The sequence below is a fragment of the Myotis daubentonii genome, chromosome 4 (genome assembly GCF_963259705.1).
Source record: "Myotis daubentonii chromosome 4, mMyoDau2.1, whole genome shotgun sequence".
Classification (NCBI taxonomy): Eukaryota; Metazoa; Chordata; class Mammalia; order Chiroptera; family Vespertilionidae; genus Myotis; species Myotis daubentonii.
In genome coordinates this window covers 95827962-95852672 of record NC_081843.1, presented here as the reverse complement: position 1 = coordinate 95852672, position 24711 = coordinate 95827962, and the positions used below count along the sequence as shown (strand labels likewise).

At 35.2% G+C, this 24711-nt stretch overlaps 1 protein-coding gene across 1 annotated transcript in view; it reads right to left on the bottom strand.

The window, feature by feature from the left end:
* Window positions 1-1780: 1780 nt before the first annotated feature.
* The window catches only part of CDH10 (cadherin 10), a 135422-nt gene continuing 112491 nt past the window's right edge, over window positions 1781-24711 (bottom strand). Inside the window, exons 6-12 of the mRNA XM_059694740.1 lie at window positions 24215-24402; window positions 22411-22664; window positions 17131-17267; window positions 12258-12379; window positions 6981-7089; window positions 5402-5653; window positions 1781-2826 (exon numbers count right to left, since the gene is read on the bottom strand). Of these exons, the coding sequence (XP_059550723.1) occupies window positions 2336-2826; window positions 5402-5653; window positions 6981-7089; window positions 12258-12379; window positions 17131-17267; window positions 22411-22664; window positions 24215-24402 (1553 nt within the window). The 3' untranslated portion in view covers window positions 1781-2335. The remainder of the gene's footprint in view (window positions 2827-5401; window positions 5654-6980; window positions 7090-12257; window positions 12380-17130; window positions 17268-22410; window positions 22665-24214; window positions 24403-24711) is intronic.

Below are 24711 nucleotides of genomic sequence, written 5' to 3'. Positions count from 1 at the left end.
TATTGGACATTTCTTTGGGAGAGCATCATTCAAGAAAGACTATTGGGGAAGTTAGAGCAGGTCATGCATTATAGGCATACATTTTTTTAATTTCAGTATCTCTACAAAATTAATATCACCTTCATTAAAAATATATTAGGTATTTGTTACCAAGGAAAGTTTTAATGATTTCTATACAATATAATTGTTATACTATGAAATAAGTCTGCTAATCAATCTTCTTAAAGAGAATTTTTGGAAACATGGTTTGGACGATGACAGAGATAACTGCTATAATTCTTGAAATTTCTAAAAATGGATGACAAATGAAATAAATAACAGAGTAAGCTAATGTCAGTGTGAATTATATGATGATAATTAAAATATTCAAATAAGAACTTTACTTACTGACATCTAATATCAATAAAAATAGCTAATGCTGGAAACTTATAAACTAATTTTCAATCAAATGAGTATGATATTTTGAATTATAACTAATGTGAAATGCTCATAATATATACCCTCGTTTATCTTTTTCTTTTTTTTTTTCTGACTTTATTTCAATGGATAATCCTACTAGGAGAATGAGGGTTTATCTTCCTTCAGTTCAGTATATATGATCAAACCTTTATTTTTCCTTAAACTCTGAACTTTTTATAGCTAGCCTTCTGGGTACATAAACAGGTTCTTGGAATAGAGGAAATAAACCAACTTAGGCTTTACTATGATCTAAAGTGCCGCTTAGACTTAAAATGTGACTGTAATTTTAACTAAGACCACATAGGTTTTCTTTCATAATTAGATTACTATGCAAACTCACATGTCTGTAGTCAGAGGGATGTGTATCTTTTCAGCCTGGAAGTTAGGAGAAAGAAAATCATTCAAGGAGATGGAAATAATTAATTCTGCATTAAGGATATGTCAATATTGCACTCTGACTCACTCCAGAAGCATAGCAGTCTCACTAATTAGAGAGAACACGATTCCTTGGTATTGTTTACGATAAACTTATCAGGGAATGAGACTTCTTAATGCAACTTCTTAGTGTAGGTCCAGCAAAGTGTTCCCAAATGATGTATAAATGAACACGATTGGAGCTTGTGAAAGAAGGGATAAGTTAGAATCAGTTGGCCTTAAGATCTCAGGATCTCTGAATAATTAACTGCCAGTTTGACTTTTGTTGTTGTTATTGTTTGCTTTGTATTAAATCGTTCATTGACCAAAAAATGGACTTTTTTCAAATAAATAAATATGCAATGTATTTTTGAAAATTTGATATAATTACAATGCCCTCTCTTACTAGAATATTCAGCATTACTACTCTCATCACTAGGCATTTCCAAGTCACCATGGGAGGTGAATATATTTTCCATTAAAGGATTATTTCAGCCTGAAATCTATCTGAACTCTATTGCCTATGATCCTCAATAGCAAAAATGTCTTACAAAAATAAATGTTTTAATCTTTCAGACATTATTTTAGTGGATATGTACAAAACGAAGTAAGTGCATTGCTGGCATTTTGGAATATTCAGCATAAGGATGTCCATGTTCTAAATTTGCTTACATGGGAATTTTTCAAATGGTCTAAAAATGATTATTACTTTTCATTCACATATCTCAGCATAACAAAACTCAATGGAAAAAGGATCCTTCCCTACATCATATTAATTTGGTCAGAGCTCTAAACAGCAATGGTAATGACTTTGTGTTCTTACCTGTGTTCCTGTAATTTTGTACCAAGATATTTAGCCCATGGGAAACCTTTTCTTCCTAGGGAAAAAAAGAAGCTGGAGACAATGTAGTTGTAAAAACTGGTTTATTTTTTAAAAATAAATACAAAAATATAAATATAAAACATTAGCAGATAGAATTTGATGAAATGAAATTGCACAAACGTTTTGTATACCAGGTTGCATATCACACCTACTAACACCACATGTACATTTAATTTAATGTACAGAACAGGATATACCTTAAAATTTGTCTTCACCTTTTTTTAAAAGCTTCATTTGCAAGGGCAGGGCATGTATCTAACAGAAGCGGCTTGTTTGTGAGGTTGCTTAAGGGAGAACTATTCCTGTTCACGGTTCTGAAATTATCTTTTATTTCTAAAATGGACACCACTGAATTTCCATAGCTTTGGCTCTTGGAAGTGATTAAATAAAATGCCGTATATATTCCATGAGACATCCTACAGGAAAGAATTAATGTGATTAACGAACAAATTTAAAAAGCAAATGGGGAAAAAATTGTGCTGAGTGGCAGGAAAATTCTCCTGGATGTCGAATACTGTGAAGTGGAGACGGTGTTGGCCAAGTGCCTTCCTCTTGTTTGAACAGAATATATACCCTAGGTTAGGAGTCTTTGTCGCTTTCCCCGCCACCATACATCTCCGCCAGCTTGTTGAACCGAGGGCCCCATTCCCGGAGGAAATCATAGTTCTGGTCTCCATCAGTGGTACCTGATTCCAAGGAACTCAGAGATTCCGCCACGGAGTCATTCCCTTCGTAGGCGTAGGTTGCCAGCGAGTCGTAGGGAGGCGCGGTGGGGTCGAGATCATGCTCCTTCAGCCGTTCATTGATGAAATCCCGCACATCCGTGTTGTCTGGCACCGTGGGAGTCCTTCGGGGTATGAATAAAGTCTCCGGAATAATATCTCGCCGCAGCTTCTTCTCCTCGATGGCTGCGGGGTTCCTCAGGGTGCCGATATCAAAGGCCTGGGTGTCCTCCTCTCCGCCCCCCTCGTCGTTGTAGCTCACGATGTTGTCTCTGATGTCTTCTTTAGACAAGATCAGAGGTTCTTTTTTCCGCTGTCTTTTCAGAGCTGCAAACAGTACTACTATCACTTGGAGAGAAAAAAAAAGATACATTAAAGATCCAGCTACAACACCATATACAGACCGAGTGGTAGGAATACAAAGGAGTTTAAGTGATGGGTTTTCCAGGACAGGTTAGAATTTAGGATTAATTTTGTACTTTTTGATCATTTTTTTTTTTTGCGGGGGTGGGGGGTGGGGGGAGGGTATTAACGGATTTAGCTAGGATGGGTAGAGTTTAAGTGTCTAACTTATTTTTAAAACAATTTCCCAAATCCAGTGGCTTATTTTATCTTGCTAAAAAGTGTTTAAAGAGAGTTGTTGAATGTAGAGACATTATTTATACTTTGCATTAAAAAGTGACATAGGTGTTATATTTTTAAAATTGACACATTAAATTCAGCTTAAATTGAAACAATTAAGAAGGGCAAAAATATGTCTACGTTTTTCACATACTTATACATTATTTTAAAAAGGCAGCATTGCCCGGCCAGTGTGGCTCAGTAGTTGAGCATCAATCCATGAACCAGAAGTTTGAATCCCAGTCAGGGCACATGTGAGGGGCTTGTGGGCTTGATCCCCAGTAGGGGGCATGCAGGAGGCAGCCAATTGATGATTCTCCCTCATCATTGATGTTTCTCTCTCTCCCTCTCCTTTCCTCTCTCTGAAACCAATAAAAGCATTTTTTTTTAAGGCAGCATTTTTCACAAGATATGGATAACCGGTTTCTGTTAAATAGCTTTACTGGTGGATTTGCACAGATTTTTTTTTTTCTTACATTGTAAAAAAAGACCTTAAATGCTATGGGGAGAAAAATGGCCACATTACTTAGACATCATTAGTTTAGAAATTATGAAGTTTTCCATGGAAATATATATCACACATGAGATCAAAAATAATTGTTGGATCACATGATGGCAAAGAAAGAATTAATACATTGAATTAACTACAAAAACCTTGGCTAGATGCATCTTAAGTGTAGTCCATAAGTAGAAATGTGTATCACTCAATGTGTATCCCTAGTTCCAGAACAAGGTATGAATAATAATAATTTAAATCATACAAGTAATAATGGCATAAAAGTAGAATATAGATAATATCAAATTCTGTCTGGTTGTATAAGTTTCCCATCCTCAATTTGGTCATGATCCTTTAAAATGAAGATTTGAAGAAACAGAGGTAAATTCAATTAGATAAGGAAAGGGAGGATAAATATGTTGTCAGGCATATGTATGAAGAAATATCTTTGTATTTAGCTTCTTATAACAAAGATTTAAAGAATATGGAATTTATTAGTTATGAACTGAATGTGTCCTCTCCGAATGCATTTTAAAGCCTAAATCCCCAATGTGATGGGATTTGGAGGTCGGGTGTTTGGGAGGTAACTGAGTCACAGGAGTGAAGCGCCCATGAGTGGGATTAGACACAGGTGAGATCATTGCTTTCTGCCACGTGAAGACACAAAAGATAGTCATCTGCAAAGTAGGAAGTATGCCCTCAACCAAACACAGAACCTGCCAGTGCCTTGAACTTGGATTTCAGCCTTCAGAACTATGAGGATTAAATTTCTGTGATTTAAGCTATCAGTCACGGTGTTTTGTTATAGCAGTCCAAACTGACAAAGACAATTATAGTATTAAGTTATGTTTTCTCTTATTGACATAGTATGTCAGACTACTTGCCTTTAAGCTTATGTAAGAGGGCAAACAGGAGACTTTTTTTAATGCAACAAAAAAGAAAAACTTAATCCATTGATAAACATTTTTGACCTTCAAAGTGATTAAAAAATTAGGACACTTCCTAGAGAACAAATATATTTATTCTTCAAGTTTGGGAGAAAATATGACATCAGTTTTGCCCAAATTTATGTATTCATACACACATATGAATTTTGACTTAAAAAATTTAAACTTCAGGTTGTTTATCAACCAAATAATCTTACCCAGCAAAAAAAAAAAGGGGGGGGGTTTCTAATAATGAGGATAATGAAACTTACTAAGATTGGCTCCAAAAATCCAACTTCATTTCACTGCTTCTTAAAATATCAGGCACAGTGTTTTTGATTAGGGACACAGAAATACTCACATAGTTTTAAGATAATGCAATTACAGAGTAATTTAAACCTGATTCTTAATTCAAAAGCAGTTAAAAATCAATTTGCTCTAGGTTATAAAATCCAGTATTTATTTATATTTTTATGAACAAGTGAACCAGGTAAAAAGAACTATTTCAACATTATTTCAGTGAAGAGGTAAGATAGTGAGACCTCCATCCAGCCATAAAAAGGGTGGAAATAAACTTTAGACGTACTGAAAAATTATACATACAGTGACTAACCCATAGCCTTGCCTTGGTTCAGCCACTCAGAAACGGTGTAACCTTAGAAAACGTTTTGAACATCTCTGATTTTCAGTTTCATTACTAAAACAAAAACAAAGGACGGTAATAACTCTGATCAGATAAAATATATTAATATAAGCAATATTCCCTGGATAATTCATATCTAAAACATTGGGGTTGGTTTGGGGAATGTATTTTAATAGCAACATTTCTTGCTTGCAAGTATATTAAAGTAAGCCATCGAATTTCTCCGCAGCCTCTTACCCAGCAAGATGATGATGCAGAGGAGGATGGCGATCAGGGCGCCAGTGCTGAGGCCGGCGGGGAGCAGCAGGGCCTCAGCGCTGCAGGACTGCATGTTGCCCTGGCCGTCGCATGCGCACACGCGGATGGTCAGCGTGCCCGTGCTGCTCTGGATTGGGTAATCATTGTCTGATATCACCACCGGCAAGAGATAGGTGCTTATTTCATGTCTATTGAATCCATTTTTTCTGGTTAGAATTCTGGCAGTATTATCTAAAGTAAATGTTAAAATATTACAAAAGACTTGGAACAGTAAAGGCAGATCATCCTTATCAGCATGGTTTTAACATATAAATAGACCAATGTTTATGGGAAATATAAAATTTAACATCAATTTTCCTATAAATTGTATGCAATGAAATTAAAATAAAAATATAAGATAAAATAGATAGTTTGAGGATCCAATACTACGATTGTTTATATATTAGATTTTCAACTAATTCTTAGATGTTTTCAAAACGGTGAATTTTTGTAAGTGAATCATTTGTCAAGACTACATAGATGAAAGCATAGTTTTCAGAAACAAATATGCATACCAAGCAAACAAAAATCTTAGTAAAGATTTCTTATTTACAAATGAGCATGTGTGTCTACGCACACACACACACAATACATTAATTCAATATTCATGCAGAAATAAGATTGGATAAAATTTCAGAACAGTTGCACTTTTAAAATCAACAATGTAGTCAATAAGTTTATGAGTCCCAATCAATATTTTTGAATTTTGATTTCCACCCATTAAAATGAATATACTGCATAACTCAAGTATTGGTGTAGCTCAAAGACAATGTCTAGTGTCTAATAGACATACAGGAAAAAGCAGGTAGTGGGATGCTGGCCTTTCTTAAACCCCTCCCTCTTCCTATAATTAGTTTAACAGATTTATGAAGGAAAGAAAAGTTCTAACTACATACTTGTGTTTAGACTAGACTAATTACCATACATATTCTCAAAAAAAGCTGTATACCTTTTTTGTAAAAATAGTACCACAGTATTTTTGACCACAGAGACATTATAAAATTCATGTGTTATGCAGGAGAACAGTGTATCTTGCTCTTGCAATTACACTTTTGCATTCAATCCCTTCACAACGCCAGGCTGGTGTGGCTCAGTGGTTGAGCATTGTCCTATAAACCAGGTTATGGTTCAATTCTTGTTTAGGGCTCTATTCCCATATGATGTTTGCAGGAGGAAGCTGATCAATGACAAGTTAAGGTTATTTCTCTTTCTTCTCACTCCTTTTGTTGTGTCCTGTCCTTTTTATTAGGGGAACTGATTATTTCCAGTCTTGCTATTGTTTTCAAGATTCAATTTTTTAATTAAGACTCATATAGAAACTTTTTCACATATTTAATTATTATAAAATTTAAGAGAGTAAAGAAATTACCATAGCATTTCATTAAATATTTGATAAAAAACAAAATTTTGTAATCCAGATCAAATAAGCTAATACATCATGTATATGGTTACTGGTACTTTGGGTGAAATTCTTTGTTAATGTCACCCAAAATCACAATGAATAGATTCTACAATTTACCTTCATTGTCCTGTACTGTGAAGTTTGGATTGACAGCAGCTAAACTGAAGAAAAATTTTTGTCCACCTAAAGGGTCATCTTTGTCTACTGCACTAATAGTCTGTATGAGCTGCAAAAAAAGAGAGAAAAATGCATATTTCTCAAACTTCCATGGGTATTATACGCCTTATACTACGTAATTTTTTGACATCCAGTTTTGTCTAAAATATTTTAAAGACAATTGACTTTCTTTCTCATGCATTTATCTTTATTTGAATTATTTCATCATTTTTATTATTACTTTTATTTTTAACAAAGTCTCTATCTTTTTTTCTCTCTCCCTCTCAAATTTTCTTAAATATTATCCATTTCTTAAAAATAACACATGGTAATATTACACTCTTGGCAATGTTATCATTTAGACATAGGATTTGATGTAAGTAGGTTATTTCATATATATATTTAAACATTGATCTGGAGAGATCTATCTAATGTAGGAAAATATTTTTTAATTTATTTTGATTATGACTTTCCTCCTCATCAAAATAAATCAAAAGCTATTAAAAATGTAGAGATTTTATAGACAAAATGATACATACTTTTTTAAAAAAGAAGCACAAATATTTTATTAGCTACTTTAATAGTAACAGTTCACTACATTTGTACTGTCTATAAAATTGTATGTTTTTAAAATTCAACATATACATACTATGGGGAATGGTTATATTATAAGGGCCAACTCTGGTTTTTCTGCAATAAGAGACAACAGAAGAATCTACCTGCTAACAAAGTAGAAAAATTTCCACCTTAAATTATAATCATGTCATTGCTTTGAACATGATTTATACTAAAAATTAGGTTAGGAAAAATTGACATAAATGAAATAACATATCAAGAAATATAGACTAATAAAAAGTCACTAAGATTAATAGGTTAACACACAGAGAATGTGAAAGTAGAGCTAATGATCTTTTAAAATAAAAACTATGATGTCTCACATTTATGGACCAAAATAATATATTTCAGAGAAAAAAAAAACAGCCACATTTTTTACATGTATCTGTAAGAAATTACAAACATTTACTTAAGAATTCTAAATTAAAATGTATTATTGTAATAAAACATAGTAGCATTGTAGATTTTAAAATCAGTGGTTTACTGGTACATCTTCATTAAATGCTATGAAGGAAATAAGTGAAGCTCATATTAACAACACAAATAAGATAGAATCACATGTCAGAAATCTATATCAAATTACAATATATCTTTATGACCCCAATACTCTATTGCAGATGGAAGCACGTACTTCCTTTTCACATTTTTTTTTCTTTGAAACACAACTTGGCTTCTAGTGTCCAACTTCTCCTTATCCAGCATTTACTTTTAAATCTAGTCTTCCTTTACTTTTCCAGTCATACATTAAAAAAATCACAATATTTTGTTTTGGTATATTACCATAAAGTATTTTTGATAGAAATCAGAAATTGGCAACAAGAAGCAGATAAAACTATTTTCTCTTTCTCTATCTAACACTCACTATTTTATTTCTACTGATGATAAATTCATTTTGACCCACTTTCGAAAAAGGAGGTTGCCACAATTAGGGGAAATATTCTAATGATGTCTAGTATTCATTTTAAGCACTTGAAAAACAGACACAGATATGTCACTTATATTTTATCTCCTTACCAGTTATATAACTTGTTTACATTTTCACTGTTCTAAAATAACCTTAAATCAACTTGCAAGGTATTGTAGTGATCAAACTGTAATGGAGTGTAGGATGATGAATGGATTTTAAGATGTTTAAAGTTAGAAAACTGGTGACTACATTTTCATTTGGAAAGACTGATAGTTTTGTTGTCTGTGGAACTGCGGTTCTTGGGGTGCCACTGGAATGAGAAGCTCTTGACACCCCCATGGAGAAAGCTTTATTTCTGAGGAATTACACCCTGAGTTTCCAAAGTTTCATTTCCCTCAGTTCACCATAGAAGTATAGCTGTGGCTTCCACAGAACTAGATCAAAACCAGTGCCTTGAGTTTCCACTCCATGTTGGAGCACAGGTCTAGTCCAGCATCAGACTAGGTTAGTTTGTGTTCCCCACTGCAGTCCATCAGCCCATTGCTTCTGGGGGTCTGCATGGCCGTGGGTCATGGGCAAGTGCAAGAGAGCCATAAGAGCACCAATGGCCAAGAGCCACACAGAGACTAGGGGATTATTTGGGGGGCTTTCATTGGCCCTGCCCCCTCTAGCCAATGATCTCTGACAGGCATCATCTTCGCTGCATCCCAACTTTACTGTACATGCATCTATCTTCCCCTCTGTCCAGTCCCTTCCCACAGTGATCTGCAAAGAATGGGCAGGTGATTCCCCGAGGAGTGAAACTGCAGCTTCCTGGTGAAGCTGCCCAAATGGCCACACTTATAATGACTGGCCTCCTTTTGCCCCTTTGTTATTGTTAATAACAAGATAATTATAACGGTATCAATTTCTGTTGATGAAAAAACTCCTTTGTTCTAGTATACGGATACCTTTTCAGTTGTTAGGGAAGGAACTAAACATTGTTTAAACTACACATGCACGATATTTTGGGTTTGAGAGGGCCTGGAGTTTAGATACTACTGATGGGTAATGTAAGCAGCACTCCTCCCTGGGGAGACTCCCTGGGAATTCTCCTATGAGATTGAAATGCTATTTCCTTCCCATAGAGATTAAAAATTGTTAAAATATGTTAATTGACTGAAAGTGTGAGGAAAAAATATATAAAAAGAAAAACAGCGTGTCCTCTCTTCTCCTCTCTCCTAAGGTTCCTACCCTGTTTTGGAGATGGAAAAAAAAAGGGAAAATCAAGTGGCCTCGCTCAGAAAAAAGAAGGGAATATTAAATATTAATGCTACGTCAATTCTAAGCTATCTCATTTCCCAGGCTGGAGGTCGCCGGATAGGTTTCTACCCTTACAGCAAGGAATAGGCAAGAAAGTGGTTGCAGGTGGCAATTAGCTTTATTTTTGTCTCCTCATTTTGTCCAAACACCAAATGAATGAAATTATTTCCCATGTTGTTGTTCTAAATGCTCCTCTTAAAGAACACTTACTTCAGAGGAGTATTGAGTGGATTGAAATACTCCATAAATACAGAAGTCCTAACATAGCTCTTACTTCTTTGGAAGATAAAAGACAAAGTTAACAAATGAATTTCAAGGAAGGATCAGTGAAGAAGGACTTGACCAAATAACCTTTTGATTTTTTTCCTGCTGGGATGTCATAACCTAGAATTCCATCATAGAATATCTAACAGTTTAGTTTAAGCAACAGTGTTTAAGTCTATGAGACCAAAATGACATCTACTAAACTGGTCTTATTAAAAATAAATGCCATGAGCCCTGGTCGGTGTGGCTCAGTTGGTTGGGTGTCATTCCATGCACCAACAGGCTACCAGTTCAATTTCTGGTTGGGGCACATATCAGGGTTGTGGGTTCGATCCCCAGTAGGGCGTGTGTAGGAGGCAGTTGACTGATGTTTCACTCTCACATCGATGTTTCTCTCTCTGTGTCCCTTTCTATCTCTCTCTCTAAAGATCAATTGTAAAAAATCTTAAAAATAAAAAAATATAAATAACTGCCATGAGAGATTATTACACATGCAGCCAATTAGACAAAATTTATCAATCATGTTGTTCCTATCATGTTCATAAAAATTGGCTAACTTACTTTTTATTAAAATCATTTTTGATTTGATTATATTTTCCTTCTGTATACCAATTGCTATTTAAAGTCCAAAAATATAAGGTCACTGAGCTAGATAAAGTCAAAAAATGGAAAAAGAAAGCAATTGAGCCCTAACTGGTTTGGCTCAGTGGATAGAGCATCAGCCTGCGGACTCAAGGGTTCCACATTCAATTCTGGTCAAGGGCATGTACCTTGGTTGCAGGGACATCCCCAGTAGGGAGTGTGCAGGAGGCAGCTGATCAATGTTTCTATCTTTCTATCCCTCTCCCTTCCTCTCTGTAAAAAATCAATACAATATATTTTTTAAAAAAGAAAGAAAGCAATTGGTATACAGTTGATTGGTATACTTTGAATACATTTGTAAATAAGTATTTATAATGACTCAAATATTCTGAAAAGATATCTCTTGCAAATCAAATAAAATAACCATAGAGGAAGCAATGTCTGCAGCAATTGCTAAGTGGGTATTTTATCTATTATAGAAAAAGCTTCAACTTATATCATGCTGAGCCTCGCAAGCAGAGGACTCTTTGGAATGGTATTTTTAGGGCACACACTGTTTCATTAAGAAGTAGGTCGGAAGTAGCTAAGTCACTTAAATATTTCAAATTACACATTTCCATAATACTTTCAAATTAAAAAAAGAAATCATACTGAACAATTTACCATTTCAAACAATGCACAGGCTATTGAATCCATCCCTATTACAATCTTCAGAAGGAAGTATCTCAGTTATTCCACAAAATAATTTACATAAAAATATAACCATGGCATTGATGTCTATAAAAAGCATCAAATGATGTCAAAACACCATATAGTTCTATGATGGTTCCTCTTTCTTTAGTGAAACAAATTTGATGCCCAATTATTATTTATAACATGCAGCTTCCTTCTGTGAAGATAGCACTTAAACCAATTAAGAGCATTTCTTCCAGCCATATATGCTGGAGCTTTTCAGAGAACAAAATGAGTCCACTGAGGACAAGGCATAAAGAGTTATAAACAAAGCTGATGCAGGAAGAATGTTTTAAAGGGTGAACACTAAGTCATTAAGCAGTTTATGTGTTGTTATCATGATGAAATGCAAGTGCAAAGGTAAGGAGAAAATTCCGCAGCCCCACTTCAAAACCGTGTTTGCAGACATTGAAAAGTTGATGAAATGTTTTGCCAATCCCATGCATTTGTCTGTGTTTTTCCCAACTTTTATTTCCCATCTCTCTATCAGTTTCCAATATTTATCTAATGGAATATCAGAGGTTTTCCTTTGTTTGCTTTTTAATCTGTTTTTGTTATTGAACTTTTAAGAATCTAAAGTTATTTACTCTTACAATTTAACTTTTGTGGCAATGATAACATCCTGTATACATTAGAAATTTACTCTTACTTATAACATCTTCAACCTTAAAAACATCAGCATTTGTTTGTTTTTAATTATATTACTGGCACTTTAAATGAGTGTGTGTGTGTGTTTTTTTTATCTCCACTTTCTCATTCCTCTCAAGATTGGGAAAAGAAAACATTTAATCATGCCGTTAAAAATCTTCCTATGCTTAAACCCTAGGAGTACTCACCTGTCCTGGTCTGGCATTTTCACACACAAAAGTGTCATAGAAGACAGCAAATTGTGGGGCATTGTCATTAACATCCAAGATTCTCACAAAAACAGCCACACGGGTCATCTCTTTGGGATTATCTAGAAAAGGGAAAGAAACATTTGTTTAGAAAGACACAGTTTGCACTATATTTATTTATATAAGCATCTGTGGATTAAGTGCTCACACACAAATAAGCATCGGGGCAATTCTACTAACATAATGAGCAAATGCAATAAAGACAATTACTAAGAGCCTAATTATATAGTCATGTATTCAGTTATTATTGGGCTCAAGTGTACTATTATTTTGGAAAATATTTTTTAAAAGCACAATGCAGTGTAATTGAGTTCATATATATATATGGTTTGCCATCCAAATATAGATATATAAAACAAATATTTAATAAAGCTTTATTAGACATCATTATATTACTTAATCTTTCCTGATTTTTTTAGTTGAAGTAGTTTTTTAATAAATTAGTAATGCCCTCAAAGTTATTAGCTCCTAAGTGGTAGCTATTATATTACAACTTACCTGTCTACTTTTATTACTAAGATGTATTCCAATAGCTACTCTCAACTCTCTTTTTGGAAATTTTGATATATAGCTACTAATTTTACAAATTAGATAGAAAGTTAAAATGAAATTTATTTTATCAGTACAATTATTACTAGAACTGTTTCAACAATCTAGGCACAATTCTGTGTAACAAAATTAGCTCAGTAGTAACATACAGTATTGTAATTATTATTATTTTGCTACAAATGCTAAAATCAAGACCATCAACATTTTCATATAAAAAACATGCATTTGAAAATTGTTCCAAAAAATGGAATTTTACAATAAAAATGTTTATTAAGCTTAGCCTTGGTTAATAACCTAATATCAATCATAATTACATTATCTTCACTATAGATTTATTCTAGGTACTGATATCTGAGAGCGTTTTGACATTTTAAATTCAGGTTATATTCATCAACCTTTGTGATATCAAAATCTCAGTCTTTGGATATGGTTCAAATTCTGTGTGAACTTTGGTGAACTCAAGCTGAAGATCAATATAAAAGGAGAAAGAGATAATTAGCTAAAAACAAAGCAAAACAAACATACAAAGAGCAGATGAGCTGAGGGACAACAGCAATCTTATTTAATGGACTCTATCAACATGCGTTATGAGTGAAATTAGATTATCTGACTTTCTAATTTTATCTAAATATTTTTTTAGATACAAGGGTAAATATATTGTCATGGGCAAATAGGGAGTGTGTCACTATTCAAAAGAATGTATTTCTTCTCCCTTCTCTCCATGTAATTATAATGTTGCTAAAATAAAGAGATTAGCACTTTTTAAAAATATTGGGTAAGAACTGATTACTCAGCAGGGACATTTACAAGGCTGAAATAGTATGAAGGCAGGCAGGCTGAATGCTAAATCCATGTTGAAGTTTATTTACCTTTCCTTCTTATTTCAAGAGAACTTTTCAAAGGCCTGCCTTCTTTAACACTCAGTCTTACCTCAGTCTTCTTAACCCACATGTGTTCAGTTCTCAGAATCTAGTTTCATCTAATCTACTGGTATATATTTTACTTCTCACTGTGTCTGGTGATTAAAGAGTTCAGATCCTGGGGCCCAACAGAGGGTTGCTTTGATTCCCATGTCCACCACCATGTCCTGTGTGACTCTGGTCAATTTATTCCATGTCTCTAATGCCTCAGTTTAGTCAACAGGAATCAAAATAGAACTTCTTGTAGAGCTTTTTGAAAAATTAGATGTGTTAATGCACAAAACTTCTGAGCAGAGTTTCAGTTTGTTGGTATTGACTATTAGTATTAAGATTGTCCCTGTTATCACAGTCCCATCTTCTTCATTTCCTTACATTACTTAAGAGCTTATGTTCTTTCTCCATACAAAGCATCCACACAATAAAACCTGTTAACTAGCTTTCCTACAATTCATGTGGGTCTGAAGAGGGCACCTGTGGGGAAAAGTGAAGAGAGGAGAAAAATGTTTTTCAACTACTCTCCACCTCTCCTGCTTCTACACCATTTGTTAACACCCAGAGGCACAGTGGTCACCTGCATATGAACCCTCAACTCTCTAAAGTTACTTGGAGAAGAGCAGGAAGGGGTGATTCTTCCATGTTTTCTAGAACATGCTCATTAAACTACTTACATAGTTAGTGGACATAGCAATATTTTTCTTTCAAAGTCTTGACCTAAAAATAAATCTTTTGTGAGTAGCAATTCACTTTCTAACTATGCCACAGAGTCAAGAGAAAGAGACAGTCTCATATCTAAAAAACTGCACTATTATGTCAGCTTCCTCTCTAACAATGCAGGTGTGGACAAAGGTACCTTTACAGTTGCAATACAAACAAGTCACACAATAATTAATTCATAAAAAAATACAAGAATAAACTTGGTAAACTCCGTGCTCACAGCTGTGAGCCGACTTTTCCCACCCCCTGTAGGTAGAGACTCTCTGGGCTCTTTACAAATAACTCAAGGCTCTTCCAATGAAAAGCTAAATCCACAGGGGAAATGTGCTTTGTAAAGCATCAAGCCTGGAGTCGCCTATTCTAAAAAGTGCTTGCACTGATCCTTTTTACTGGCGAATGGTATGCTGCAGCCTCTCTATAAGTAAAAGTATTAAGCATTCCGAGGAAGCAGCCCACTGAAGAGGAGAGGCATGCATTTACCACCTGAGTCTCTCTCAGTCATCAAGGCAGTCTGTTGTAGAAAGAATGTATCAGCAGTCAAGAATCTTAAAATACTGTCCAAAGAGGAATCTGTGCCTATGTATCCACAGGCTTTTCCACATCTCTCAGAAGAGGAAATCAAATCATTATTATTATCGAGAAATCTCAGGCTTTAGAGAGATGCATCTTTTCTATCTGCTTAGGGCAAGACTTTACACTAATAAGGAACTAGGTATAGGTAAGAAGTCAGTCCTTCAGCATAAACTTTACTCCACTGTCCTCAGAATGAATTGCAATGATTATAGTTAAAATTTCAGATGTGGTGGAGGAACTCATGGGTCTCTACAGTGGTGTGTCCTACGATCCCTGATTGTGACCTTAATTTTAGGATTTTTATTCTTCACATGGTATCTAAAATGAGTTTCTAAAGAAGAAGCAGATAAGTTATTCATGGTATACTGCACTAAATAATTACCTGAAGTAGCACTTGCCATATGATGGGATATACTGCTGTGGACTGTAGAATTAAATGGTTAGAGGAAGGGCCTGGAAACACATTGGTAAGAAGTACATTTATATGTCATTCTGCCCTGCTTAGGGCTTGGTGTATGACATGGTTATCATAAACCCAGTGTTTAAAATCTAGTGAAAACAATTTCCTGTGTGCTGTTTCCCTCTTACCCTCATTCCCATTAATAACCGGAACAGCATAATGGGCCTTTGACTACTTGTGGTTTGGCAGGTAGACATTCCCAGCAGTTTCTCCATAGATTGATTCATTTAAGGGAAAGAAATAAGTTTAGTTTTTAAAAAGAAGAATGTAATTGGCTTAGCCTTTTACAGAATCATAATTACTTCAACTAGCTTTGGAAGTTATATTTCTCACAGTATCTGAAATGGAAAATGCAATTTCTAGCTCACTGGCTTGAAGAAGGATCTTGAAGCAACAGAGAGACAAACAAACATGGATCTGGAATGACCAGATTGGATCCTATCAGGTGCTTCTAACCATGGTGACATGGAGACAAATATAGGAATAAAAGCTTTCTTTAAAGAAATACTAAAAAAAAAAAAAAAAAAAAAAAACCTTCTGTTACCCTTAAAAGGAACAGCCATTTATAACTCACTATATGGAAACAATGGATCATTATGTTAACCTATATATCTGAGCCAGATTCAAGGAGGGAGCTGAATCTATTATCTTGATGCTTTGCACTCATTGCTGATGATCTATCTGGCCTAGTTCCACATTTCTGAGACACTTGGTATTCAGCCCCAAGGTTCTGCCTTCCAAATCCTGGAATGGATATTTAAAATACCTTGACCTTGGTATATGTTTGTGGATTCAGCATGGTATTTCAGACATGGAATTTATAGGCTCATTTTTTTACAATGATTAGGACCCTCATTAGTGTGGCTTTTAAAGAAGTTAAGGTGTTGCTCTACTTCATGTACATCATAGTACAGGAATCAGAAACCATGAGCAGGTTTACATGTGTGGACAGAGCTGGTTTCATGGGCACGCACAATTGTTCAGTGTCTCCCACTCAGAGGGCCACAAACTTATTTTAATGCTTTGCTGTTTCCATGTCTAGTTAACACTGTGGAGGCCCCCGCACACTTCTGGCATTAGGCAAGTCCCTAAAACCCTTGGAAACATATTTCCTTCTCTGTTGAATAAGGTAAATAAAAATATTAAGAGAGAATTAATTTAAAATTCTTAGACTAATACCTGGCACAGAGTGTTTGTTAGTATTATTGCAATTACTTTGGTGTCCTTATTTGTAAAAAGAAAGTATCTACCTGCATGTTTGTTGTTAAAATTAAATGATATACATCCAATAGCTAGCACAGATTCTAATTCATAGTGTCCATGAAACACATCTAATACATATTATTCCCCCAACAGAGACTATCTTTAATTCCCAATCATAGATTTTTATTTAATTAATATGAAATGCCAATTTATCTAGACCCACAGCTATTACTTAGTACATATAAAAACGACTGATGAAATTATAGGCATTCAGAAACTTTTTAAAAACTTAGATTAAAGTGTAAATCATGTTTGTAACAAAATAAACTATGTTCAATATGAAATTAAAACTAAAAATATATATTAAATATTGTACTCATAAAATTTATCTTACTGATTTCAGCAGCTATAACGGTAAGATTGTGCCATTGAGATAGTTCACGGTCAAGTGGCTTTGATATATAAAGGGATCCATTTCCAGAATGTATATTGAAGATCCTGTCAAGGTCAGTATGACGATCCAAGGAAAATCTGAACATAGAGGGCCAAGAAAAATAGGTTGCAGTGTCACTGATGGTTTGTAGGGTAAAATGGTAAAATGCAAAGACACACATGTAGGGATATATAATAATTTCAGGAATAGTATTGATCTAGAACACAGATTATTTTATCAATTTCACACACACACACACACACACACACACACACACACACACACACACCTCTTCCCAATGCATGCATTGGCAAATTGTTCTGCATACTAATTCTATTCTTCTAAATTTTGTTATTATCATTATCTATTTCCATATTCAACTGACCTTGATGTATTTCCTGACAAAACAGCTGCTGGTGTTGCATATGGTAACATTAACAACTGACTTTACCTAGTTATTGAGAATTCTATTGATGAATTATCATAAGGAGCCAATGCAACAGACCTTTCCCAGAAGCAAAATCATTTTCTTAGTCAGAAAATTGGAGACAATATTAGTTTCCTCACAGTAGTAGTTCAACAATTTATGCTTTTTTCCTTCTAGTTCATGGACTGATTACCTATGTAGCTTCAGTTTCTTTACCGAACGTATCATTGAAAGATGTATACATATTAACCAGAGATGTTTTAAAAACAGAAAAGTTTGGGATAGAAGTTTTTATACATTTATATCAAATGAAGCCTTAGTATATGTATTCTGCAAATTGATTAAAGGTGTTGTGTTGGATATCATTCTGGAGCCAAACAGCAGGTTTATCAATCAGGTTGATGTACTTTGGATAATTGCATTATTTTTTTTTTGGTTTGTAGGTCAAGGTTGAAAACAGCTTTACCCCTCATCGGTTGCTGCCACTTCACAAATGTAGGGGCTTACAAATGTTTCAAAGTTCTTAAATTAACAAGCATGATCCCCCAGTTATATTTATTACTGTATATTTTAAAAAGGCAAAACAAAACAAATACGACAAGATGAGGAGTAATATTGAGTTATGGTATATCTTTTCCTAAGCCATAACTCATTTATTTTAAGGAAAAATTAATGAAATATTGTTTTAAAGTGTGTTCCGTAAGTAATAATACAAATAAATAAATGGTGCCATAAAACTCTTCCCTTGTAGTGTCTCAAAATTGTATAATATTTACCAAAATCAATGAAAATTTATTTAAATCAGTTCTAAATCGAACATACCAGTAATTTATAAATCTCCTTAGTAAATTCTAGCATTTTTTCTATTAACATAATATGAATTCAGTTTCATATTCAAACTAAACATCTTACCACTTACAAATAAAGCAAAACACTGTATCATTTTATCTGGAATAATTCACAAATTCTATCCCAAGTTGACAAAATTCTTTTACTTCTGAAAGACAACATACATTACTTCCTCCTTGGAGTGTTCCATTATTACCTGAAGTAGAATCTATTTGCCCCCACCTATCATAAAGTACCCTTCACCACTCATCTCTGTCATTTAACACACTGCAGTAGGAATTCACTTCATCTCACATCTCATACAGGAAATCAAACATGAAAACACCAAGCATCTTACTTGGTGTCTAGTAGGCACTCAGTGAATATTATTTCTCATACTGAATCATCTTCCTTAACAGACTAAGAACTCCTTGAGAAAGACATTAATATATGATATGGTGATCCACAAATATTCATTGCATTCTTTGGCATAAATGGCAAATTATAGGGTTCCTTATTTCTATAGAAATATGACATGAAGTTGCAATATGTAAATCAATATAAAACACCATTCTGTTCACCAAATCTATGAATGCATATTTTGTTTTAATTATTTGTTGTAGTTTAGTTTAAAGGAATAATGACAAAATTTAGAGGGCTATGTAAAATTATCTTGAAGATACAGAGACCCTGGTTCATGTTCAAACTTGATATAATTAAATTTTTCAATTATCTATTGGCAAATTGTGTGTTAATTTTCCTTTTCCTCTTTAAAATCATTTTCAAAACACATTTTAACTAAATCCCTTTGATTATTACTTCAAGATCCATAATATATGACAATTTATAATCATATCTAATAATAGACAAACATGGTAATTGACCATACCTTCACTACGCTTCCCATTGGTTAATCAGGGCGATATGTAAATTAACTGCCAACAAAGATGGCAGCTGGCAGCCACGCAGCTGAAGCGAGCAGGAGGTTTGCTTGCTCCAGTGATGGAGGAAGCCAAGGTTCCCCGCTTGCCGCGGCCTGGCTCTGAGCTCCTGAAGCAACAATGTTTCAATTATAGGAGCTAAACAAACCCAGATACCTGCTTTCAGCCAGCCTCGGCCTCAGAGCTGGAGCCAGTTCTCAGCTCCAATGACAGCTATAGAAGGTAAACAAATCCCAGAATAAAAAAAAAAGAAAATAAAAGAGGCTGGGAGCGTCAGTCACCCGCCAGCCTGAAAATGGCCCTCAGCCCCTCACCCAGACTGGCCAGGCACCCCAGTGGGGACCCCCACCCTGAAGGGGGTGTGACCAGCTGCAAACAGCCATCAGCCCCTCACCAGGATGGCCAGGCACCCAAGCAGGACCCCCACCCTGATCCGGATCACCCTTCAGGGCAAACCAGTTGGCCCCTACCCGTGCACCAGGCCTCTATCCTATATAGTAAAAGGTTAATATGCAAACTGACCCTAACAGCAGAAAGACTGGGAATGACTGGTCACTATGACGCATACTGACCACCAGGGGGCAGACACTCAATGCAGGAGCTGCCCTCTGGTGGTCAGTGTGCTCCCACATCGGGGAGCTCTGCTCAGCCACAAGCCAGGCTGATGGCTGCCAGTACAGCGGTGGTGGTGGGAGCCTCTCCCGTCTCCTCAGCACCGCTAAGGATGTGTGACTGCAGCTTAGGTCTGCTCCCCACTGGCAAATGGACATCCCCCGAGGGCTGCCAGGCTGCCAGAGGGATGTCTGATTGCCATCTTAGGCCCAATCCCCTGGGGAGCAGGCCTAAGCTAGCAAGTGGTCACCCCCGAGGTGTCCCAGACTGCGAGAGGGCACAGGCCAGGCTGAGGGACCCCTTACCCCTGAGTGCACAAATTTTTGTGCACTGGGCCTCTAGTGTATCCATATTATCCATCCTGTAATTACATTGCATTCATAAAGCTACTTTATTTCTTTAAAAATAATTTTAACCTCAATGATCTTTCAAGAATGTTTACTTCCATTTTCTAAATCATGGTGGCATAAATTCAAGTACACAACAACCTTCATGGTATAGACTCTGTCAATAATCCATGCAGTTATTAATTCTATTGCACATAGGATACATAAATGGATTCTTTTCTCCTGGTCCTAATACTTGCATCCAGGTTAAATATTTTATTTTTTGTTTCAAAAATCCACAGCCATATTTTGACATAAAATAATTATCAGTCAACAAGAGGATGATAAATCCATTTCATTGTGTGGAGAAATATCTTTATGTTTGCCAGTTAATGCAACTAGATTTAAATTGAACTCTTTTAAAATATTATATTTCTTCTCTTTTTAAAGGTCATTTTAAAATCAGGAACATAAAGCACAGCCTGTTAAAGTCAGTTGGGAGCTATGCCAAGAAAATGCTGGGTAAGTATTTAAAGAGGAAGATTAAATGTGTATATTGGTTATTTAAAAGCTTCAAAGGGAAAAAAAATTTAAAAATGCAGCAATTTCAATGAAGATAAATGGATTGGAGAAGAGGCATTTATGGGAAGGTGATGCTGGCAGATGGGAGTTCTACGTGATTACTATGTACACATTTCTTCTGACAATATGTAACCTGTGATGCTGTATGTGAATAGAAGAAAATATTAGGGTAAATTATATAAATCAAATAGTAATGTTAATATATAAAGTATGACTTCACTTAAGATTTGCAGAGTCAGAGGGCACATAAAATCAGAGGCTCTCTCGATTCCACTGCTGCAAACATAGAAGGCAGAGGACAGGGCATGTGGAAACCACCAGCCATGTGAACTCCTGCGTGATGGGTCCACATGGAACAAGGGGCAAGCAAAATCTGCCTGCTGGGAATTAGGGAAGCACAGGAAGTTCAAAACACATTACAGATTAACAGTTTACAGTGAGCAGTCATTTTGATGCTGAGTGTTATATATAGACATCTATACTTTTTAAAAATGATACAAGACATAGTGAAAAGTTGGAGTCTTTCATATTTTTCTGCATTTATCACATCTCATATGTTTTCCGGCTGCCATTTACTCTTTTATTATTTATTTATTTTTATTCTTTATTATTTAAAGTATTACAAATAGTAGTACATATGTCTCCTTTTTCCCCAGTACCAACAATGAGATACCACCTCACACCTGTAAGAATGGCTATCATCAACAAACGACAAGTGCTGGAGAGGATGCGGAGAAAAAGGAACTCTCCTTCACTGCTGGTGGGAATGCAGATTGGTGCAGCCACTGTGGAAAAAAGTATAGCGTTTCCTAAAAAAACTAAAACTGGAACTGCCATTTGACCCAGTAATACCACTTCTAGGAATATATCCCCAAAAAACAGAAACTCCAATCAGAAAGGACATATGCACCCCTATGTTCATAGAAGCACAATTTACCATAGCTAAGATTTGGAAACAGCCTAAATGCCCATCAGCAGATGAGTGGATTAGAAAACTGTGCCATTTACTCTTGTCTTCCTGGAATGTTCTAATATTTGTCGATCAAGCCAAACAACAACCAAAAAACACTTCTGCTTTGATGGCAGGAGTATGGGGGAATTTCTAACACCACAATGTAACTGTATTGAAACACTGCTATAATTATATTTTAACTGTTACCGCTCCTCTAAATTTCACATATTCTTTAAGAACTTGAAAGCACAAATAACGTGATTTAGTTGCATTGTAAATGTACAGATGTAATAGTAAAATTGTGCCCTTTATCTATACCAAGGATCAGAGCAACAAATGCCTTACAGAGACAAGCAGACAATACAAGATACATTTTGGTCTCAGGAGCATGATTAGAACTGCAGGGAACTATGAAACTTGTGCACGACCTGCCCCAAAACAGAGACAACGTATGTACAACTTATTGAGAGGCCCTCTTATCTTTCAGTGCATTAAATGCTTTCAATAGAATTTCATGACATCTATATTTACTTCAATTCTGTTTCTGTTCATCTTAAACCTATGCATAATTACCTAATGGTGCTAGAAGTCGCATCGGGGTCCCTTGCCATTACAGTCCCAATGATTGTTCCCACTTCAATATCTTCATGAACCTCAAACAGATAGGAGGATCTGCTAAACACGGGAGGCTCGTCCACATCTTCTATAGAGATTTTGACAATTGTTGTATCTTTAAATGGTCCTAGGTAATAAAATCGTGGATCCACGTGGGTATTTTCTGCTTCCACCTTCAGAGTGTAAAGTCTTCGGCTCTCATAGTCAAGTGGCTGTTTAATAAAAAATATACCATGAAATTCGAGTGAGGGAAAATGGAGTAGATGCTTCTTCCAAGTTACAGTATGATTTTTAAAGCATGATTGAGTTCTAAGTTGTCCATTAACTGTAAATAAATAAAAGTAATTTAAAGTATGTTAACATATCAATAGGATTCAAATTTACTTTTTAATATATTCAATGTGTGATACTTTAGCAGTGGTTCTCAACCTTCTGGCCCTTTAAATACAGTTCCTCATGTTGTGACCCAACTATAAAATTATTTTCGTTGCTACTTCATAAGTGTAATGTTGCTACTGTTATGAATCATAATGTAAATATCTGATATGCAGGATGGTCTTTGGCGACCCCTGTGAAAGGGTCGTTTGACGCCAAAGGGGTCGCGACCGCATAGGAAAATGAAGTTTTAAATCTTGGAAAAATTAGAAAGGATTAAAACCTAAGGTGGTGACAAAATTAGGCTGATAGATTGTGTGTATGTGTAGGGGGGGAGGTGAGGTGTTGGCCATTGCTAATTTTTTCTAAGAAAAAATTCAGTTATCTTTTTAAATTTATGTTGTGATATTTCTATTCAGTTTAATGGGCTCCTCGTACTTTAAGAAATTGTGAAGGCTAATATAAAACTTTCAACAGCTATATGAGATTCCACCTGCATGACTATTACTTCCCAGTCATGAAAAGTAACGAGAAAGCTGCTTTCCCCTTTGCTGTTACTGTCCATTTAAAAGTGCTTGTGTACCTTGGTCTGTGCAATAGAATGTCAGGGTAGTTGGTGATTAACCAGTGCTAAGTGGTCACTTCACGCATAGAGAGCTTAGGATATTTCATTGGATCTAAATTTTATTGTGTCTTATTTTTTCTTATAATGATGGCACTGACTCTGTAATAAAAGAACAAATAGTTACCTTTAAACCATATTAATAAACATATCTTGGCAGAAAAGTTTAATTTATGTAGCAGAAGGGAAAAGGTGAACAACTAAATTATCCCCCAATCCATGCTATTTATTTTTATCAGCAGCTTAATTATTATTTCATACATCTGGATAGAAGGTATGCTACTTGTTGTGCCTCCAACTGTGATAATATATTGACATTACTAGCTATTGACTGTTTATTTAAGAAAATATTATTATGGAAGGTTTTTATTAATGTGGCTCAGAAATATAATCACATATACAGGATGGAGCAGAAATAAGATTACAGTTGTGAGTATGTGAAACTCAGAGTTTATTCTTGTATTATTATGTATTAATTATTGTGTTATTTCCCCATATGAATAACTGTAAACCTACTTTTGCCCCACCTTGTATATTAACTTGCCTTGCAAATTTTGTGAAATCTCAGGTTTCTTGTTTCATTAAAGAAAACATTTGGTCAAAATGTCCAAGATCTTTGGCTTTATGTTTCTCAGAGTATGCACAGTATAAATTACATTTGAACACGATGGTGAGATTTCTGAATGGATAATGCATGAGTGGAGACTACATATTGAAATGTCTCTTTTCTACAGTCGGGTGTTTACATATGCTGATGGTGTGCACCTTTTTCACAGTTATGATGCCTTCCTGTGTGTCCTTCTCAGTTATGATGTCAAACATGTCAGTCCCATCACCATCAATAATTCGATATTCAACTTCAGCATTTTTCCCAGTGTCAGCATCAGTTGCTTTTACACTTCCAACAGCTGTGCCAACTGGGGAGGATTCAAGTACTCGAAGATGGATGGTGTCTGCAAAGAATGAATAAAATGAGAGAGAGAGAGAGAGAGAGAGAGAGAGAGAGAGAGAGAGAGAGAGAGAGAGAGATTTCTCAATAGAATATTCAAAGGTAAATGTGTTATGAGAAAACATTATAAATCTTAAACACAGCATGATGATAACTGATTAATAAGTTGAATACACATAATAAAATCATATTAAATTAAAGTCTAAGGAGAGAAAAGTAGAACTTTGGTGTATTTGTTCATATTATGAATAGCGAGTACCAACCTCAAATCATATTAGCAATTTGTCTTTTTTTGCATTTGCACAAATAACTA